General features: G+C 37.3%; 2 protein-coding genes across 4 annotated transcripts; one reads left to right on the forward strand and one right to left on the reverse strand.

Moving 5' to 3' along the window:
• The first annotated feature begins 1,402 nt into the window (after positions 1-1,402).
• Positions 1,403-6,629, forward strand: LOC111387953. 3 transcript variants are annotated; one of them, XR_002701483.1, is made up of 10 exons: positions 1,403-2,101; positions 3,166-3,249; positions 3,330-3,755; positions 4,069-4,204; positions 4,342-4,504; positions 4,815-4,943; positions 5,133-5,327; positions 5,552-5,674; positions 5,807-5,971; positions 6,563-6,629. XR_002701483.1 is itself a non-coding variant. In XM_023012586.1 (9 exons), exons 1-9 carry the CDS (start codon positions 1,930-1,932, stop codon positions 5,915-5,917), a joined length of 1,539 nt encoding a protein of 512 aa, XP_022868354.1. In that variant the 5' UTR covers positions 1,403-1,929; the 3' UTR covers positions 5,918-6,127. The 3 variants fall into 3 exon arrangements, 2 of the variants coding, with proteins under 2 accessions (XP_022868354.1, XP_022868355.1); XM_023012586.1 differs by lacking the exon at positions 6,563-6,629 and having other exon boundaries at positions 5,807-6,127; XM_023012587.1 differs by lacking the exon at positions 6,563-6,629 and having other exon boundaries at positions 3,419-3,755; positions 5,807-6,127.
• Positions 6,458-8,931, reverse strand: LOC111387952 (probable leucine-rich repeat receptor-like protein kinase At1g35710). The gene has a single exon (XM_023012585.1). It carries the CDS (start codon positions 8,514-8,516, stop codon positions 6,579-6,581), a length of 1,938 nt encoding a protein of 645 aa, XP_022868353.1. The 5' UTR covers positions 8,517-8,931; the 3' UTR covers positions 6,458-6,578.
• Positions 8,932-15,765: the final 6,834 nt, after the last annotated feature.

Raw genomic sequence — 15,765 nt, forward strand, 5'->3', positions numbered from 1 at the left:
AACGTAATTTTTGTTTAAGGGGGTTTTTGACTTATATTGACTTAATGAAAGATATAATTGATACTTAAGATTGACACACATCCGTATCTCGTAATTGATCGGATCATATTGACAAAACAATTATAGTTTCACGATAAATAAACAAGTTTAATTTTGTCATACCACGTAACATGTCCCGTCACATGTGTTGCCTTGAAATATTGTTTGATGTCAATTTGGGATGACGAATATAAATTGGTGATGAATTAAAAATGGATATTTTAATTTATTGATTTTGATTAGATCAAAATAATAATTCATATCGTGAGACATCGTGATTAGGAATATAATGGGCCACACACAAAATGAAAACTAGAAGAATGAGATTTACCAATCAATTAATTGACAAGTGTTGGATAATTAATTAAATGACTTGCTTGTTAATATGCCCAAATTAATTGATTAATTAATTCATGAACCAAATTTAATTAATTGAATTAATTAAATATTGGATCGGATTAAGTCAAAAAGCGGGCCAAGTCTACTTAGACTTATATTAATAAGTCGCTAGGGTTTAAAAAATTCAGTATAGGACATAATTATTCTTGCTAGCACAGAAAAGAAAACCCTAATTCTCTTAATCTTGTTTCCTCTATGAATTTTCATTAGAAACTAGACAATCAGACAATTGTGGATTACTGATCGTGATTATTCGTGGAGGGATATTAATTGGGTTTGTCGGCTCGAGTTGTCCGTGGCTCAACCTAGAAAAAGCCCGCCTCGGGCTGAGCCCTATTTTGAGGTTTTGAGCTGAGCCCTCATCGGCCCGTGTGGCTCGTCGGCTCGAGCTCAGGCCTTCAAAAAAAGAAAAGAAGGCAGCTAGCTGTTGCCTTTCTTAAGGCAGAGCTAAGTGCCATAAAAAAAGGAGAAAAAATTGAGCGGGCTCGGCCCTTTTTTTGTCGAGCTTTTGTTCAGCTCGGACTCGAAAAAAGCCCATTGGATTTTACTCGAGTCGTGCCCGAGCCTTGAGTTTCGGTTCGACTCGTTGATATCTCTATTCATGGTAGAAGTTCAGCAAAGGAGCTTGCAGAATTTACAAAAAGGTATAATTCTTATCATAATTTTAATATAAAGACAAAGCAGATGTTTGGTGGAAATTGAAATGATTTTATTTTTCGTTTTGCATGATTAACTAAATTCCTAACAAATGGGACAAATTTAAAAAAGGAAAAGAAATACCAATACTGCCAATAACTTTGTAATCATCATGGCCAGCCGTTTCAGCTCACAGAAGAGTAAACAACGTGCCAATGCAATCCTAATAAATTAATATTTGAATTAGTGTACGTATGTACGTATAATTCTGTATATATAAAACATGAATTTCATTGTCGCGTTCGATTTTATTGGCTGAGAAGTGACAGCTGAGATTCTAACGTTAAAAATCTCGCAGAAATACATCAACACGTACGAAAATCGACCTCCTAAAATTCGCCATTTTCCTCCACGTTTCAACACCCGCCACAAAATATGTGCCGTCGCCGATTTGTCTGTTATCTTTTTGTCCATGTAAAAAGATTATACACAAACTTATTAGTTTTATAATTTGACTTTCTTCTTTTTCTGGGTTTGATTTCTTGGTTGTGCTATGAAAATTACTTATTCACACGCAAAAAACACAAGCATTTATGGGTTTTGATCAATTCGTGTCTTTATAACGTGTGAAAAAGGGAAAATATTATTTAGAGAGAGAGAGAGAGAGAGGGTGTGTGTGTGAGATAGAGGAGGGTTGTTGATCGTGTTCTCCTCCTTCTCTCTCTCTAGAATGATTTCTTGCATCATTTTGTATATAAATTTGTATGTTTGTGAGTAATTTCTCCACACTTTTGTTTATTGTAATACATTTAACGTTGTTTTGAGGAGGAGGATTTGAAGATAGGTAGATCATAGATGGGGGCATGTGTATCTCAGCATGAGAATTGTGTAGGAGGTGATTTCGGAGTTTCGAAGAAGAAGAAGAAACATGAAAAGAGAAGAAAAACTGTGAGGAAAAGTGATACTACTCATTTACATGATAGATCCTTGGATAAAGTTGATCGGGTCGACAGTTCCATTTTTCATGGTTATACTCTTTCTCTGTGTGTATGTGTGTGTTACACTGTGTTTAGAGTTTTGATGTATAATTGGGTCGTAATTTTTATTGATGGTGTTGATTATTTCTTCATCTGTTTTCGGGTCGGGGATTAAGTAATTTAATTGATGAGGTTGTGATTTATAATTTATGAAGCAGAGTATCACTGGTGAAACAAAATGTAGGATTATAGAGGAACTCAAGCCTGGAAAAATAAAATTTTGAGAAAAAGAAGCAATGGAAAAATGGATATGAATGGAACTCTGAGATCATCTTGTGTTGTCTACCTTGGCATATGTTACTTTGAAGTTTCAAAATATTCAGTTTTGGACACAAAAGAAGCAGGAGATTAATTCATCTTTGCGAGCCATTTCTGAGTGATTGATTTGTTGAAGCCACCTTAATTGAGCTATAAACTTGTTATTCTTGAAACTTGTCATATGAAATTTGGACTAGGACCATCTTGTGCATCAGAGTTCATAATTGGTGTTCTTAGGTTATAGTGAATGATGAAAAGATCGCGAAAAGTGAAGATTTATATAATTATGGTGCTTAAGATTGAGCTACTTATCTAGTAAAAAGCATTTGTTGTTGATACATACAATGGAGCATATTATTTGAAGAAGCTGATCATTGCTTAGCTTTGGGGACGAGTCTGCGTGCACGCGGGCACTTGCGCACGCACATGCACACAGTTGTCTCTGAAATTGTTAAGTAGGAAACGTCAAATCACTCAAATGGTCTTTGTCAAGGGAAAATGTAAATATCTTTGTAGTTTCTTTTCATAGTGTATTACATTCTTAGCACAGCTTTTAAATTAGTTATTGAACAATAGAGTATTACAGCTTCAATCACAGGAATTCATAATTACTTTTCACTCCAATTCTAGCCATTTTTTTTTTTTCAAAAAATTTGTTCGTAATTACACACTGGTATATGATGAAACACACTTTGATTTTATCCCTGATCAAATAAATATGCATCATTTATACCTTGAGTTACTTCGAAATGTAATTGACTAGAAGCATTTATTTGCTTGATGATGGCACTACCAGGGAGTGTTGAAGAATCATGGTTTGATCCTGCTACTGTACTTGAATCTGACTGTAGCGATGAAGATTATCAAAGCGTTCCCGATGGTATTTTGAAATATGATTTGCTAGCTACAACTGAATATTGATGTTTCTTGTTAAACTTCGAACATGATTTATTTCTTCAGACATGCTCTCTCTAAGTGGCTTTGATGTTACATCCATTTCTCCAAAGGATGGTGATGCCAATTTTCGACATGTTTCTTCCCTTGAACAGACAGGGGACTTTTCAAGGGGAAATTCTTCTCGCGAATCTGTCAACGGAACAGCTAGAAGTTCAATTCATCCCAGTGATCCTGATTTCCGAGTGAAATCTGATGAACCACAGATGGAACCAGTATTCATCGATGAAATCTTGTGCTCGGCTGGAGAAAATGCTGGCTTGTTGGATAATAGAGGAATTCTCCCGAACAACTGTTTGCCTTGTCTTGCTTCTACAGTTCCCTCAACTGAAAAGAGAGTATCCCTAAGCTCTAGTCCTACAAGTGCAAGGAAAAAGGCTGCCTTGAGACTCTCCTTCAAATCAAGTGAAGGACGTCCTGCTTGCATTTTACGTGAGTACTCGGATTGTTAGCGTCAAATACTCGGATTTTCAGTTTAGTCTAGAGCATTTCATATTGTTGATCCTACCACATTCGTTCCGCAAAAATTTATTTCTTGATCAACAAGAGAAGTATAACATCTAATATTGTTCTTACCCACTATTGTATTGTGTTATTACTTCATCAAATCAAAGTTTCAATAATGGAAGTTGTGGGCTGAGGATTTAGATAATTTCTTTTGTCTGAACTTCTCATAACAGCCCCAATTCATTCACGATAATCGTGTTATATGAAATATGAATGTCTTTTCTTTTATGATTTGCAGTTTCTTCAAAGGTACTTCTGCAAAGACCAATAGCTGGTTCACAAGTACCATTTTGTCCCCTTGGGAAGAGAGTTAATGATAGTTGGTCCAACATTGACCCAGGTACTTTCAAGGTTAGGGGAGAGACCTATTTCAGGTAAGGAATTGTAGTCATTTTTTAACATTTTGACTGATAATTTCCACTGGTGACTTTGTGTCCATGAATCGTTTTGCCGCTTCCTATCAATAACCATTTTTTCTATGTTTCTTTCATGTGGAACAATTTCTTTGCAGGGATAAAAGGAAAGTGCATGCTTCAAATTATGCTGCATATTATCCTTTTGGCGTTGATGTATTTTTATCTCCGAGAAAAATTGATCACATTGCTCGGTTTGTGGAACTTCCTTTTATGAATTCTTCAGCGAAGCTTCCACCCATTCTCGTTGTGAATGTTCAGGTATTACCACCTATACCTTATTTAGAGTGACTTGGATGCAAAAATGGGTTTGATATGTTTATTTTACTATATTGCCGACCCACTTGTGAATACAATTCTTCTTTTTTGCAAATAATTCTGCTATTCTCTGACATTTACATTCATTTCAAATTTAAGACAAATTTGTTTCTTAACGTATTGTATCATAAGCAGTTGAATGTGATAATTTCTCTCCGAACTCTTTTGCACATTGCTTCTCTATGCTTTAAAAAGTGACTGTCTGATTTTATATTCTTTAGAGTAATATTGGCGTGCTTCTTTCATTTTACAGATACCATTATACCCTGCTGCAATGTTCCAGTGTGAAACAGACGGGGAAGGAATAAATTTTGTTCTGTACTTTAAGCTTTCCGAAACCTATACTAAGGAACTTTCGGCCCTGTTTCAAGAAAATATTAGGGTAAGCTGAAATTTATGAATTCAATTTAGTTTTTTTATTCTATGAACTTACATGATTGTTCCATTTGTTGCTTGACAAATTCTGTTTTTTACTGTGTTCTTGGAATTTTTGAGTCACTGTATTCAATGGCTTGTTTTTTTTTCTTTTTTTTTCTTTTTCACGTATATATTTTCAATTCTTCGTATGCAGAGTTTAATTGATGACAAAGTAGAGAAAGTTAAAGGTTTTCGTGCAGAGACGGATGTACCCTTTAGGGAAAGGTTAAAGATATTGGGTCGTGTTGTAAATGTTGAAGACCTTCCTCTAGGTGCAGCAGAGAGGAAGCTCATGAATGCCTACAATGAGAAACCCGTTCTTTCACGTCCGCAACATGAATTTTACTCGGTAAGTTTGAGCCCATTGTCCAGTAGCTAATTTCATTATGACTGGGTTTTAAGAGACAACAAAAGTCCAATATTGGAATTGTCTTGGTGAATATTAATCTATCATTTCCCTGGGATAAACTTTAGGTCAGATTCAAGGGAATTTTTGCATAAAAAATTACAGCCATAACTTTCACTAACTAGGAGCAAGTTCTTCGAATCTCAGGGCTATTTTTGATTTTGCAGGGTGAAAATTATTTTGAGATTGATTTGGATATGCATAGATTCAGCTACATTTCTAGGAAAGGTTTTGAAACATTCATGGATCGGCTAAAGCTATGTGTCTTGGACGTTGGACTTACAATTCAGGCAAGTGCTTATATTTTAAATACTTGATAAATTTTAATAGGTACTTCACGTTCTATTTCAATTTCTTCTACTTTTCCAAGAAATCTGGTGGACTTGTCATGTTAATATATGCTTTCTGTTATTAAATGCCAGGGTAACAAAGCCGAAGAATTGCCTGAGCAGATCTTGTGTTGTATACGGTTGAATGAAATCAATTATAAGAATTACCAACAATTGAGGTCTTTTCAAGCACCTCTTGAGTAGGTGTTCAAATAGCGTGAGCATCAGGGATAATGATGAATAAATGCAATTTTTTTGGTATCTAGTCCTTCTCTCTCTCTCGATTTTCAATAGTTAAATATCGACATGTGCCTTCACATTATCACTTTACATGTATATGATGCTTTATCCATGGTCCATAGAGAGTGTGGGAACATCTTAATCTCAATGAGATGGCTAAAATGATACATCTTATACTCTTTCTCTCAGAAGACGCTTGTTTATCTTAATTGCCTATCATTGGAAACATTTATTGGTATAAAGTTGAGCATATATTGGAAAAGAATGCTAATATTCAACAAGTTAATTCTGCTATGTTGGAATCTCACTCCATTGAATTGATGGTGATTGTTGACTCACTGTCATAATGGTGGATTTCTTTTGAAAGTCTGACTATAGGAAATACTTAGGTGCAGCTCCGATCTAAGATATTTGTATATGCTTACCATTCTACCTTGTATTTATTGGTGTAAATGGACTGTGCCTGCATTTTAGGCCTGTAAAAAAAAAATAGAAATCTAAAAATTTGCTTGTGTATCTCTATCGGCCTTGCATATCATTCTCTGTCAAATTATTTGAGCTTTTCAAACAATACACAAAAGTTACATTGTGTTGACTTTGCTATTCAAGAAAAGGAAGCTGAAGATCAAGCTCTACAGGGGGAAAGGGGTTTACCACATAAACCGGTGTTCTGCAAGTAAGAGCTTTTAGGAAAATCGATCAAAGGTTTCCCAAAAGGAATTTCTCCGATGAGCATGTTATTTGAAAGATTTAACTCCTCCAGTTTTCTCAGCTTCAGGAATTCATTAGGTATGTTACCTGTCAAATAATTCTTTTGCAGCTTCAGCCTCTCCAAGGAAGTTGCATTCCCCAACGACGGTGGCAATTCAGATTCTATGTTATTGTAGCTCAAATCCAAAATTTGCATTGATCCTAATGTTCCTATGGAAGTAGGCATTTTACCGTTGAGGAAATTGTGCGATAAATTTAGGTCCTGAATCTCCTGTTGCATCCCCTTGCCAATCTGTTCAATTCCAGTTGAGAAACGATTATCTGAAAGGTCAATGTATGTTAGTGATCCACCACCAAATCTGGTTTGTATTTCAAAAACCCAATGTACAGAACCTTCTAGCTTGTTTGCATGAAGGTCTATTACTCCGAGGTTTACTAGGTTTGTGATCGTACTTGGAATCTCTCCGACAAGAGAATTGCCCCCAAGGTTTAGTAAGTAGAGTTCTGTTAGGCTCCCGATGAGTGCAGGTATGTTTCCAGTAAGATTATTGTCTGAGAAATCCATCACCTGCAGTGAACTCGAAGTCGATTGCAAATATTCTGTTAATTCGCCTTGAATTCTGCAGCTCGCCAAGCGAATTTGGGACAGTGATGGCAATTTTAGGAGCCAGTCAGGGATCGAAGAAAGGTTTAATCTGTTAAAAGACAGATCAAGCGTTTGAAGATTTATAAGGGAAGCCATTTCTTGGGGTAATGGTTCTTGAATCATATTGTTAGAAATATTTAGTATAAGTAGCTGAGAGAGTTGTCCTAATGAACTTGGTATTTGTCCGGATAATTGATTTCCATTTACATACAACTCTGTTAAAGACCGAAGATTTCCTAAACTGGTAGGAATCGATCCATCGAGCTTATTATTCGCCAAGGAAACTCGTTCGAGAGAGGTCAGGTATCCTAAAGAGTCAGGTATTCTGCCCATGAGTAGATTATCGTGCAGTCTGAGGAATCGTAGTGCAGGCATTTGCTCAGAGCTAAAGGGTTGTGGAATCTCCCCTTCAAGTTTGTTATTGTTTAGGTAAATAACAGAAATGGCCTTTAATTTAGTTATGGAAGAAGGAACCCTTCCAATTAATGAGTTGTTTGATAGATCTAGCTCTTTCAAAGCCTGCAAATCACCAATATTATCTGGTATATGTTGAGACAGCAAATTGTTCTGAAAGTTTAAGGTTTTAAGATGTGTCAGATTCGCTATAGAGTCTGGTATAAGACCTGTATATCTATTTGAATGCAAATCCAAGAATCTGAGACATTTAAGGTTTCCAAGGCTTTCAGGGAGAGAACCCGAAAAACTGTTCTCATGAAGATACATTACTTCAAGATTGGATAACTTACCGATGCTTTCTGGTAGTCGACCTTCGAGTTTATTCCCGAAAAGAGAAAGTTTTTTGAGTTTTGGTAGACGGAAGCCGATAGATGGAGGAATGTTACCAGTTAGGCCAGCGAGTCCACTGAGATCAATGACTTCAAGGGAACTCAGAAGAGTAATGGAATTAGACAAATAGCCTTTCATACTTGTCTGAACAGGAGAATCATCTGACGAAGTGAAAAAACCTGGGAGATTAATCTGTATCACTCTACCAGTTGTGTTGCTGCAAGAAATGCCTTCCCATTTGCAGCAGTCATGGCCAATCCATTTCCCGAGGCGCCCTGAATCGTCCAACCGAATCGCAGCCTTGAATCTTGTTAAACCCTTGAGGTCATTGGGATGGCAGGTTTCACTACTAACTTGCCTGCTTTCTCCTGTGGTTATGAGAGTGAAGATTGCAAGGAAATACCAAACTTGAGAGCCCATTTGTCTACACTGTAGATTGTTTGTTTATCAATAACTCCTCTCTCCAGACTCCAGTTGTAGTGATTATGGAAGATCAAACCAGATAGTCCAATGAACTAATAAGTTTCCAAAAATAACTTTAAAGTTTTTTTCTATTTTTTTTTCCTACTTATAAGCAACTTAAAAGTCTAGCCAAACATATTTTCAGTACGATCTGTTGAAAAATAGCCAATGGCAAAATGCATGTTGGTCAAAGATTTAGCAATCATTTTCTTTTCTTCTTTTTCACTTTACAGTTTGTAATGCTGAAAAGCATAAATATGTCTGAATTATGATGTCTTCGGACGCTTTTAGGTTGTTTAATGTAACTGAAACTGCAGATATATGTACAAGATGAATGTCAGTACGTTGGACTTTTCCCTCCTAATAGCTTTCATGGAAAACTGAACAGAATCTTAGTCTTTCTCCAGTGCCTAGAAGTGCCAAAAGTATATGTAACTCCAATTTTGCTTTTGGCATGAAGCCTTGCTACCTAACTTCTTCATCCCCGATACATTTACGGACACTCCTATTAAGACAGTATCTGTCTCTGACACGTGTATTTAATTTAGGGCACTCTTTGAAAAAGTCTGGGACATCCCATGTGACGAGTCATATATTGAAAACGTATAAAGTCAAGAAATAAATATATAAATATAAAATTATAAAGATTTTAAATCAAAGTCACGTATGTATCAATATATTAACTTTTTTTTTGATATTATTAAGTTACGTGTTTAATAAATTCATATCGGATTGTGACATGTTTGTATCTTTACTTTTTAGATTATTACTTGTAGTATGTTTCTGATCTCTGTCTAGTATCAAAGCTAAAAATCCTCCAGCTACTTTGATCAATTCATGTCAATTTATGAAAGGGCTACACTTGCTGTACACTCTAACAGCCCCCTCACATGAAGAGGCCCACAGATTAGGAATTTTCCTTTATGAAAATGCTGTGAATTCAAGAAACAAACTGCATTGCCTTTTAAAAAAGGCATGGTAACTTGAGTTTCCTCCAATTAAGCATGCTTGTCCGGTGATTGCTTCAATTCATGGTACATTTAAAAACTAGTTAGGTACAATGAACCGGACCGTGGTCAACATAATAATTCATAGAATTTATTAATTTGTTAGTTCTATTACGATATTTTAGTTTAATGTGCTAAATTTGGTACAACAGACTACTTAAATTTAGTGAAATACACTTTTAATCGTTTCTTATCTTTTTGGTTTTATCCCAACAATTAATTATTTTTAGGCCTGTTTGAGTACGAGATAAAATTCGACCAACAATTTTAACTTCTTATTTAACACCTGTTTGAGCCTCGTTTTTGATTGAGAATACATTTTGAAATAGTAAATTGATAAAGAATGTGCAATTAAAAATAAGAAAAATTTTGAATTTGCGTGTAAGATTTATTTTTGCCATTTCTAATGAAAAAGTTAGGACAATCTATTGATTTCTGGCCATTGTTTTTCTACCGACAAGTAACATGTCTCCATATTTTGTTATTTTCGGTGTTAAAACATGGGAGTTTATGCGCACTCCTATGAGACTGTCTTTGTTTAACCGTCACTTAAAAATAAAATTAATTAATCTCTGTCAATAAGACAACATAAACTAATCAAACAAACAAAAATAGATTAATCTCAGTCAAATACTACTTGAATTGGTTTTGCCAAAAATTACTAGAGATTGAGCCGTTTTCCAGTTTTTCATGAAAAGAGTTTCCCTCTCATTTCATTTCTACGTTACAAAGAATATGATCAATCCAATGTCAAGATTCAAGAAAATCACATATAATTTCTCAAAGACACAGGACTTAATTAAAATCGTTTATAGTGTAATTTATATCTAAGATGACTGATATGGATAAGGATAAGTGACTTCTTACACCTAGTCTTTGACTAAAAGCATCATTTCCATTATTATAGTTGACGTCAAAATCGACTAACATTTAAAAGGTTTAAGAATCTTCATGCATTGTAGATTTTGGAGATTGACCTGCAAAAGAATACATAATTAGGTGACATTGAGGCACACTAGCAAAGGCTCTCTAGCACTCGAGTTGGTTGAGGGATTCGAATATAATGCGTTAATGCACACAAATCAATTACTTTCATGAAAGTAGAATAATGTTATTCATAAGTGGTGCTTACAGTTACCGGTAAGCTATGGTGTGATATTTAGATGACATTATTTTATTTGCCATCTTAATTGTCATTTAAGTTGATAAATCTATTAATGTCATTTAAATGTAAGTATGTGTTTCGCGCGGGTTAGTCGCTAACAATTAAAAAGGATCAGACGATTGTGTAAGGGACAAACCTCTTGAGACAAAGTCCCAAAAAAGGGTGTTCTTTATTGGCGGTGACTTTACAATCGGAAATTAAAAACAGAATGCCTCCAAGGGGCGCAAGCACACGAGTTACTGAAAAAAGTGTTTAAATCTAAGCTAAGAAATTTAAAATTACATGTTCTTTGTTTGAGAGTTTTTGATTCGGTCTCCTTTGCTCTATGTCCTTCCTTCCTTTTATATTCCTTGAATGATCTCTTTGTGATCAACCGCCTAAAAACTGCTGGATTGTTCTATAACTGTCCACTTTTCTCGTAATGGCCAACTTGTCATGGAACTACCTTTTTTAACTGCTGCCATTACTCTTTGTCGTTCAACCGTCTTCAATTAAGTTCCTTGAATCGTGGAACGTGATAGGGCTGTTTTAATAACTGCTTTGATAACTGCACTTCTTGATAACCACAACACTTCATGTTTGCTAAGACCTTGGGCGACTCAAAGGTTTGGGCAAGAATAGAGTAACAGCTCTGGGCGACTGCATGGCACTCAATTCACTTAGATTCTGGGCGACTTGCAAACTTGAGCGATGATCTTACCGCGTTCCTAGGCTTCCCTATTTGGGCCTTCATCTTGAATTGTCTAATTAGGCTCGTTCTTTGGGCTATCTAATTTGGGGATCCTCCAACTGGGCTTCATTTCTTGGGCCGTTCGATTTGGGCTGAATTTTTATGTGTCAACAATTATCCCCCAATATGACAGAATTAATACCAATTATTAAATTTTGCCATATTCACTTTGTGTTTTCAGCAACATTCGAAATTCCCAAGAATTTCAATCATTGTTTTCTTCCATAACTTGAAAAGGTGCGACGTTTTGCAAACCCTTATAATCCCCAAACACGCCATTTCATTGCACTATTAAATCACGCCTCACTTTTTCGCGTTTCTCTCCCACGATTTACTGTTCATCTTTTTGCTTCCCTATTACGTAACTCTGAAAAAACTTCGTTTCATCCCTAATGGCTACTTCACAATCTCAATCTGGCGACTCCTTTAGTTTTGATGACTTTCAGAAACTTCTGAATCGTCCATACATAACTCCGAACTTTCTCGCGCCTGCCAATGTCGAACTCAATGAGTTCTACCTAGGTCCTTTCTTCAACAATGCAGAGGCAGTCGAACAGGCGGCGGTGGGCCAGCTGTTTCCTTGTACTCAAGGCCCTCCATTTCTAAACTCTCTGCCGCTGGGGCCACTTCGCGAAAGAGGTATTCGCACTTGGCCTAAATCTGATGTAGTTTTCCGTATGTGGCATGCTCGCCTTGTGGACCATGATCTTACTAAGGCACTTTTTGATAATGCTAGGATTTCTAATTTGTTAGAAATCTCTCTTCAACCCCCTACTTTTGATTCAGCACTTTTTTCGATCGTTTTGAGTTTTCGGTCTTCTGAGTATAATACCTTTATTTTCCCTCTTGGCCCCATGTCTATTACTTTAAGGGATGTTGGGGCCCTAGTGAATTTGCCACCTTTGGGCGATATCATTTTTCCTGGTATCTTGGTTTCTGGTGGTGCCCCAAAGTTTGGTAGAAACCTTACCGAGTCTTATTCAAGCCTGCAAACCCTTCATAATCATTCGAGCGCTGAGCCTTCCCATACTGAGCGAGTGGCCTTTCTTTGTGTGTGCCAAGCATAAAGCCCTCCCTGAGTTATTTACCCATAGCACACGAATTGACGCGTGGCAAGCCTTTGAATTTATGTTCTTTCTTTTTGGCTGCCCTTTATAGAGGCATGACTTCTCTTCAAACTCAATTGAAGAATGGTGCATCTCCCACTGGTAATGGACCTCTTTGGTTCACTCAAATGTGGTTGAGATCCTATTTTCCATTGCTTGGTGCTCCATCAATTTCTCGTTCTTCTGCTAGCTGCTATGGGCTAGTCATTGAGCCCTTGGCTCTTGTAAATATGTCTAGAAGGGACATTTTTTTATTCTTTTATTCTTTGGATTCAATCCTTTCCTTCTTTCCTTTTCCTCCATTTTTGACTCCAAACTATGTGCATCATCCCTCCACTATAGACAGCGCGAGCACCTCTCTGCTCATTTGGATCCAGTTTTTAATCGGGAGGGAGTTATTTCATGATATTTTGACTGGGACCAATGCCAAGGCAGGGGTAGAAATATATGCTCCCCAATTTTTTGCTCGCCAACTTGGTTTCGACCAAACTTGGCCTGTTCCTCCTTACTATTCAAGGAACTTGATTGACCTCTTCCATATTATTAATAAGGTGGAGGCAAAGGTTATAAATGCTCGCAATCTTCTTTTAACAAGCTATTTTTCATTAGCCCCCTTCAATTCTAGCCATGCCATCCATCCCCTTTTTGAACAGCTCTAGGCGTCAGTAAGCGCAGATTGTTTGCGACTGATGCCAATCGTGCCTTTCATTCACTGGACCAGCCAAGCATTTCTTCCTCTCCTTCTGTTTTAGTCACTCCTTTGTCCATCCGGAGTCTTTCTCCTCCTCGTCGCGCTAAACAGTCTGCTCGTCCATCTTCTTCTCTCCCTGCCAAGCCTACTGCAGCCAAAAGTGCCCCAAGCCGCAAACGGCCAGCCTCAACATCTCCCATTCTGGAGGATGATGTTGATGATGATGATGATACCCCTCTTATCATCAGGAGGAAGGTAATTAAATTGGTTTACTCACAAGCATACTTTTCCATACTTGAAACTTTTCTGTGTGTTGATGATTTATTTGGACTTCTCAGAAAAGTTCAGCCTCTCCTTTAAAGGTTTTGGTATCGGCAGCTCCTGCTCCATCATCCTCCGCTGAGGCTGCTTCATCCAAACCAGCTGATGAAGGGACTACGCTTAAAGAGACATCTTCAGTCCCAGAATCCTCATCACAACCAATGGAAGAGCCACCTTCTTCCCAGGGTGTCAACCCCCCAAACATCGAAACAGAAGGTAATTCAATTTTTTTTATGCTTTACTTTTGCTTGTGTTTTTGGCTTCTGATTTGTTACTTTTGAGTTCTGCAGATGCTCCTATGAGTCTGCCCGTTGTGGCAACATCTTCTCGCTCAGATAAGGGGAAGTGCTCACGAATGGTGGAGTCACATGTGGCAGACTTGGCTGAGGATATGCCATCTTCCACGATTATTGATGAGGTAATCTTTGCTTCACTTTTACTTCCATCTTGTTCGTTGTAGTGAGAATCTTCAATATTGGCAATTTTCTTTGCAGGATGCTGACAAGATTGTGCGTTCCATCCAAGACTTGTTCGCTTCCTGGGGACAAGTCAAGACATCTCGCCCTACTCCATCTGGTCGTCCTGCTACTTCTTCAGAGGAAGATTTGAAGTTCCTCAAGCAGTCGATATTTGAGTACGTGTCCTTCATGGATATGGACATTGGTAAGGCTAGTGCTGCCAGACATAAGGATAAGCTTGAGCATTTGAATACGAAGTTGGAGCAAGCACTGACACTTCCGTCGCTTAATCTTTCTGCCGATTTTAAAGCGACGTTGAAAGTTATCCATTTCGAGGTCCTCTCCTTGCTGGCCAAGAATGTTGAACTGAAGGCCAAAAGTACTCAATATCTTCGCGCCGTATCTGAAAAAGAGTCTTTGCGTCTGGAGATCAATAAGGCTGAGGACGAGTTGAAAGAAATCTTTTTCGAAGTCATGATTGAAGACTCTTTGATGGTTAGTTTGGCTGCTCATATGAAGGAACTTCAAGCCTAAATGGACGACTGCAAGGCGAGAATGGCTGCTAAAAAACGTAACGCCTCCCAGAGAATTGAGCGAACTAAGTTTTTGGTCGAGCAGTACAAGAAGTTGGAAGTTGATAATAATGTCGTGGCCGAATTGAACATCACTTCCTCTCGGCAGAATAAGGATTGGGGAAAACTTAGGGAATGAATTCGTTTAGTATGGGGTGGGTTGTAATTAAGACATATGACGCCTTAACTTTTCTTTTTGCAATTTCGCATTTAACTTTCCCTTTGTAACCTTGTTCATCATTAATGAACATATATGTTAACTTCTTGTGTATTTATTTGACGTTTGTCTTTTAATCGCCAATTCTTCAAGCATTTAACTGCTTTGTGCTAAAAATCTTGCACATTTTCTCTTGATATTTCCACCTCTTTTCCCAAGACTTTGGGCTACTTAATTCCATTTACTAGGCAGAATGTAGCTGCTCATATTCTGTCTCTTCATCTCCACCCCCCTATAAATGTACGTATGCTTCGCACTTTCCATCTTCTATCTTCATTTTCATTTTCTTCTTCGAAACCAATTTGCTGCTATTGTTTGGCATTCTGACAATCAATCCAAAACTTTCATCTTCTATAAAAATGGATTGTTTGGTCCACCCATTTTACTATTTTCCTTGATGTCACCTTTGGTATGGGAGGTATAGGAAATATTTTTTGGCCAGCAGCAAAGTTTTTCCCATCAAAGTTTTTCCCATTGTCTCTTTGTCCTTTACAAAGAGTTCGATGATAGAAGGCAATTTTTGGGATGCTTGCGGGCCACCTTACTTGCTGAGAGTGCTTCTCAGCCTCTTTGCCCGCCATTGCAGCGATGCATTTAGGAAGGCGGTGCGAGGCCAGTCCACCCTCTTACTCGACGATCGACCGGGAGATTAGCTTACTTTTAATTGTAGCTTGTAGAGCATCTATTATTTGTATCTTGTAACTTTGTAATGAACGTTTGATAATAAAGGACTTTATTCGAACGTATTTCGCTCTGACCTTGTTATCTTTTAATCGTTCAACATGTTTTGATTACGCTTTTATCTATTCACATTCCCATAAAGAAGGAACATATTTTTTCAAATATTTGCCGTTAATGAATCTCACGTGCTTGGTGCCATCTAATTCTTCCAAATGATATGCTCCATTGGGCAACACACTGTTTATTTTGTATGGTCCTT

The sequence above is a fragment of the Olea europaea genome, unplaced genomic scaffold, assembly GCF_002742605.1.
Source record: "Olea europaea var. sylvestris unplaced genomic scaffold, O_europaea_v1 scaffold439, whole genome shotgun sequence".
NCBI lineage: Eukaryota > Viridiplantae > Streptophyta > Magnoliopsida > Lamiales > Oleaceae > Olea > Olea europaea.